This window comes from Frankliniella occidentalis, unplaced genomic scaffold (assembly GCF_000697945.3).
Source record: "Frankliniella occidentalis isolate FOCC.00 unplaced genomic scaffold, Focc_3.1 Scaffold114, whole genome shotgun sequence".
NCBI classification, from domain to species: Eukaryota; Metazoa; Arthropoda; class Insecta; order Thysanoptera; family Thripidae; genus Frankliniella; species Frankliniella occidentalis.
The window spans coordinates 222086-227607 of record NW_026267242.1 but is presented as its reverse complement, the minus strand read 5'-3'; the positions used below and the strand labels follow the sequence as shown (position 1 = coordinate 227607).

The 5522-nt window shown below is 55.6% G+C and overlaps 1 protein-coding gene across 1 annotated transcript in view; it reads right to left on the bottom strand.

The window, feature by feature from the left end:
* Positions 1–3359: 3359 nt before the first annotated feature.
* The window catches only part of LOC113206472 (lipase member J-like), a 10098-nt gene continuing 7935 nt past the window's right edge, over positions 3360–5522 (bottom strand). Inside the window, exon 9 of the mRNA XM_052270234.1 lies at positions 3360–3476. Within this exon, the coding sequence (XP_052126194.1) occupies positions 3360–3476 (117 nt within the window). The remainder of the gene's footprint in view (positions 3477–5522) is intronic.

The window sequence follows — 5522 nt, the reverse complement described above, 5'->3', positions numbered from 1 at the left end:
CCCCGCCCCGCCCGCCACTCCAGCGGAGGCAGCGCCACCGGCGCCACCCCGGCACCGGACCGGGGGAAATGCGTTTTCGCTCTTTGACATTCCCTGAAGCTGGCCGTACATCGGGGAGCCCTTATTTAGCATTCCCTCCCGCACCTCTGCATCCCTTTGCCATGGCCCGGCACAGCCGCCTTGCCGCCTAACGCCTGACGGGGCTGCGCAGGTGTTTGCAGACCAACGGCTCCTCCACCAACGAAAACTCCGGATTTCCCGGGTGTACACGTGCACGCTTACATTAACTGGAAATGCAAACTGTACCAATGTCGCGACCTGCAGGCAAGTATCCAAGAGTCGCAGACTTGCAGGTAAAAGAGAAAAAATTCACACACCTTGCAGGTAAGGCTCCATTTTTAGGCAGCCCCCAAGACTGTCTTTACCAGAAGGAATTGTAACCCCCACTCCGTCCCTCTTCTTTTTACGTGTACTATTCTACTTTGGCTCAACTACAAGTGTTTGAATATTTTGTCTCACACATCGGCAGGTGTGTGTATTTTTTTCACTCTCCTGCAGTTGAGCGACATTTGTAAACTTGTGAATTAGTTCACTCTCCTGCAGTTAAGCGACGTTTGCACACTTTGCATTTCCGGGGTAAGAACAAAAGCAGTGCAGGGGCCTATACCAGACCGCAAAGGCACTGAGGCACAGTGCTGCACTCGAGGCGGGGCACGCCGAGCGCCACGGCGAGGCGAGGGTCGAGATCGTCGGGAAAGCCCGCCCCCGCCTTGCCCTGCCTGCAGGACTAGTGGACCCCCGGGGCCCAGCAGCGAGAGGAGGCATGACTGAATCGAATAAATGACGGCCATTGCCAGTCCAGAGTGTGCAAACTTTGTGAGTTGGCACCGGGCCAGCGCGGCCCCGGTCCGGCGGAGCAGGCGGAGGGCGCGGGCCTCGCCCCTGCGCCCCTGCGCGTCCCACCTGCGCCCGCGCGGGGGGCGGCGTGGGGGCGGGCGGCTCTTCTATGGGAAAGGGAATGGATCGTCGAGCATCTCACTGATTTGATAAGGACTCGAGGAAATGGAATAAGTTCAAAGAAAGTGGCCGCTCCTACCATTTGCTTTGGAAATAAAGCACCCGTAGATGGCGTTAGCCCAGAGGCGGCAATGCGGTGGGGCTTCATCGCCCAAATCCCATATTTACTACATATTAGAAGCGAGGGGCCCGTGGGGGCCGCGAGAACCGAGGCGGCTCCGTGCCCCGCCACGCAGATTAGAGGGAGATCGTCAACGTTCTCCACCCGGAGCTGCCTGCCTCTATCAGACCAAGGCGATCTTTTTTTTAAAAGGGGGATCTCGTGGCACCTCCGAAAAGCGACGGAAAAGGCGGGAGTGGTAGAGAATCTCATATGCTTGGTCTCCGAAATACCAGCTCTAGAGAGCCAAGCGCAGCGGCTCTGCAAAACGAAAAATGCCCTCCCTTAAAAACAAAAAACAAAAAAACAAAAAAACAAAAAACGGATTTTTATTTTAAGCTAAAACCTCGACTAAAACGTCATGACCTTATGACCTTTATTCGCGGTTCGCGGCCACAGACCTCTAGACTTGAGGCCAACAGACTGACTATACAGAGAAACAGACGTGAACGTGCAAAGTGTGTGTGTGGGGGGGGGGGGCGGATGATCCGAAAAGGTGCTGGTTCGTTCGCTCCCCCGTCACGTTTACCTAACCCCTTCCCTCTCCTGCCATCTACTTCTTCATCTCCAACACCCTCCCCCTCTCTCCTTCCCTTCTAACCCACCCCTCACACTGGGTGCCCGCAGCCATATCAACCTCTCCCTCTCCCACACACAGCGTAACAACTCCGTCCATCGGTATCCAAGGAGTAGAGCGTCACTGCTCACTGCGGGAATGAGCGCAACTGACTAAGTCAAAGGCGAGGTCAAAGGTAAGATGTGATTGAGTGAGACTGGATTTGATTGGACAAAATGACTGGATGTGACTGAATCATCACATTTGAAGTCAAAACATGGGTACCGGCATGTGGAGCGCCATCGCGGGGGGCCTGTTAACTTGCCTCACCTTGCCCCCCACGCACAGGCCCTCGACCGCACCCACCCCATCTGCACCGGGGCGGTGGTCCTGGCCGTCCCCGGCGGTCCCCTGCGCCGCCTCGCGCCGCGCCACGCCGCCCCGCGCGCTCACGGGCACTTTACATAATGCTGCTATATGATAAGGAGCGGGGGGAGTGGCCATAATCTGGGAAACTTGTCCATGCGGCCCGGATAGGCTTCCGGGCGTTATCAACGAGTTGCGTATGACGGTCAACGTCCCCGAAGAATAATAGTAAACTTTGTTGTTTCGCGAGCATCGGCTGCAGCCCGGCCATATGTCAAGCCTTCCCCTCGAGCTACGCGTCGGCCCAGGCCATCCCCGAAACTCTGGTGAACCGAGATCGATGATGCAGTATAAGAGCAAGAAGCTATGTGTGTCCTTCATCGACATGGTAATGTTCGGTTCTGAATGGCAATGAGTAGTTGGACCTTTTTGTACCATTGTGAAAAGGACTCAATTTGTCAGACTATCAAGTGAACAGCACAAATGCGACAATCTTTCCCGGGAGATGTGTGAATTTTGTGAAGACATTTGCTGGGCTTGTTGCTATACTGGGGCTGCAGTGAACACCCTGCTCAGTGTTCCCCCGCCCCGCCACGCTCCGCCACGCCACGCCCCGCCACGCCACGCCACGCCACGCCACGCCATGCCACGCCACGCCCGATGCTGGGGAGTCATTTCATGCAAACGGCGACTGGAGCGTGAAATGGGAGCGAGGTATTTACAGGCCGGGCGGGCAGACTCTGGCACCGCCGCCGCCGCTGGGGGGATAGAGAGGAGCGAGCTCGACAAAGGATTGCTTAGGACGGAATCCGTCATCCCACCCCGCCCCGCCCCGCCGCGCTTTCCACGATTAATCCTTTCTGCTGGGAGCAGGGGTCGGGGCGCCCTGCGAGGACTCTATGGCCAGCGCCTGCCTCTGGTAACGCCCGGCTGAGGGGCTATACGCCTCGGGCACCTCAGTCATGCCAACTATATTAGGTGGGCAACAAAAAATGTCCCGTGAATTCCACGTTGTATGCGTTATCGTGCATCCGCCGAGCCTGTCTGCTAGGCTATGGGCACTCACCTATCGAAGAGTCGCCAATAGTGGACACACTGAGAAAAATGTTTGGTCACCACGGCCGAAAAATTTGGTTGCTGTAACTAAAAGGGTGTTCAATCTGCCCCCTGAGTCATATCCATAGAACGTTCTATCGTGCTGGCTGAGCGTTTGGACGCTCCAACCAAACACTACAGTCAGCACGATAGAACGTTTTATGATTATGACTCAGGGAAGAGGTTAAACACCATTTCAGTTACAGCAACCAAAGTATTTTTCTCCGTGCAGGCGTGCACAGGTGTGTATTCGTGCACTGCAGCAATAACACCAGTTTGAAGCTGTTAAATATGGAATATAACGGTTTTGAAACTGTGGAAAATTTTGTACTCCATCCTCCGGTTTACGGTAAGAAAGTACAGTTCAAAACTGTTACGGTTCATTGTAAACCGTAGGATAGATTGCAGTTTTTCCGATCTAAACATCTTCAAACGCTTGTTGATGCTCTGATAATATTTTTCAGCGTGGGAATGTTTCGCCTACCTTGTTGGCAACACTGCCTGCTGTGCCGAGGCCCCGCCGAGTGCAGCGCACCGCCACGACCGTATGGTACGTCAACAGTATGATTGTGTCTGCCCTTTGGTCTGGAGAAAACGTCTCCCCAGACTACTGCTGGCGGCCCTTTCCGTCGTCCTCGGAGCAAAAGGCTGGGGCCGGCTGGGGCGCCTACCCCCTCTCCCCACCCGCACCCCTCTGTCACACCTGTCCGCCCCTTGGCGCGCTCCCCCGAGGGCGGTGCGGGGTGCGGGGCGGGGCGGGGCGGGGCGGGGCGGGGCGGGGCGGGGCGAGGTCCAGGCCGTGGGGCGTGAATCACGCGGGGGAGACCGTTTTTAATTTCAATCGAAATGTAATTAAGGACAATCCGGGTGCCCGCCCAGAGGGTGCGCCCAGGCGCCCCCCAGGCCCGCTCTGCTTTTTTCCCCCTTCCCTCGTTCTCCAAAGTACTACTAGTAGGCACCGCGCCCGAGACCCTTAATTGCATCTTAACAAGAAAATTAAGGCTATTTTAATCTCTCGCTGCCCCGCCAACTGTTCGCTGGCTGTTCGCGCGGACCAGACGAGGAGTTGGAGGAAAAGTAGGGAGGGGGGGCGCAGCCAAGTTTATTGCGTGAGCCTCCTCTCCTCTAATCGCGACAAGATCGTGACAAACCGGCGTATTGAATTTTTCAGTCCCGAGCCTCTCAGCGACGCTATACCCCAAACCTAACACGCCGCCCCGCTGACTGAGAGGCGGCTGGAGAAGGGTTATCCTCCAACGGCAACGCGGTGTAACAAGACGGAGAATGGAAATCAGCTCAGAGAGCGAGTGAGAGAGATGGGGGGGGGGGCGGTAGGGTAGTGGGTGGTGAGGAGGGTGGTTATGTGTGCTCTAGCTGCCACTCCTGTAGAGGATGGCAATTCCGATTGGGGTAGGAGATTAAAGCAAACGCCACTTTGCTCAAATGGATATTACTTGTCATCTGCTGGTGCGTGTAATTGCAAGCCCTGCCTGGCGCTGTCAAGACAAAACTACGTGCGCTATTAAAGGTGTGCACGTGGGCGGGGGACCTGTCCACTACGCTCTGTTTGTCACCTTCTCCCTCTGCCAATTTTATTTTTCGTCAGTGGTTCTTGACATTTACTGATGATTATTTTACAAAGCGATAGGTGGGATCGCTTCTGATCGAGCTTTTGATGCACTTCGGAATAACAATGATTGGTTCAAGAACAGTTTACTGTTGGGATTAAATATTGCGAGTCGTCTTAAGAGATCGAGGTCTCTCCTCTGTAGCGCCCCGTCGCCCGTCGAGCCCCGAGCGCGGCAAGTGGGTGTAATGTACCGAACACATGGGGTGCCCCCTGCCCCCTCCCCCCACCCCCTGTGGGGCCCGGTAAAGCCCACACCGACCCATGAAATATGCCCCCTGGAGGGACTCTCGGTGCCACTTCCCCGTAGGGGTTAATCTACCCCCTCCGCCTTCTCTCCCCCGACCCCTAAACCCCTGCCACAACCAACTCCTGCTGTACCCAGTTTCTCTTTACCCGGAAGTTTTCCATAGATTTGTCCTGGGCTGGCGGCCACTAGACTGGAACTGGGGATGAACCTTGATACTGCCGGAAGACAAAAGACAACGGATTAAGAGGGGCATTCTTGTTTAAAATTAAATTTCAGTGTCTTGCTCTTCCCAATGCGCCTGTCACTCCGATTGGGAAATGCGGGGAAATGTATGAATGAAAGAGAAGTAAATCGGGCTGCTTATTTGCCGAGATCCTGGCCGCCTGGAGCGGGCCGTATAGACGAGCCAGGATAAGGCCGGGGGTGAAGTATGTGTGTGTGTGGGGGGGGG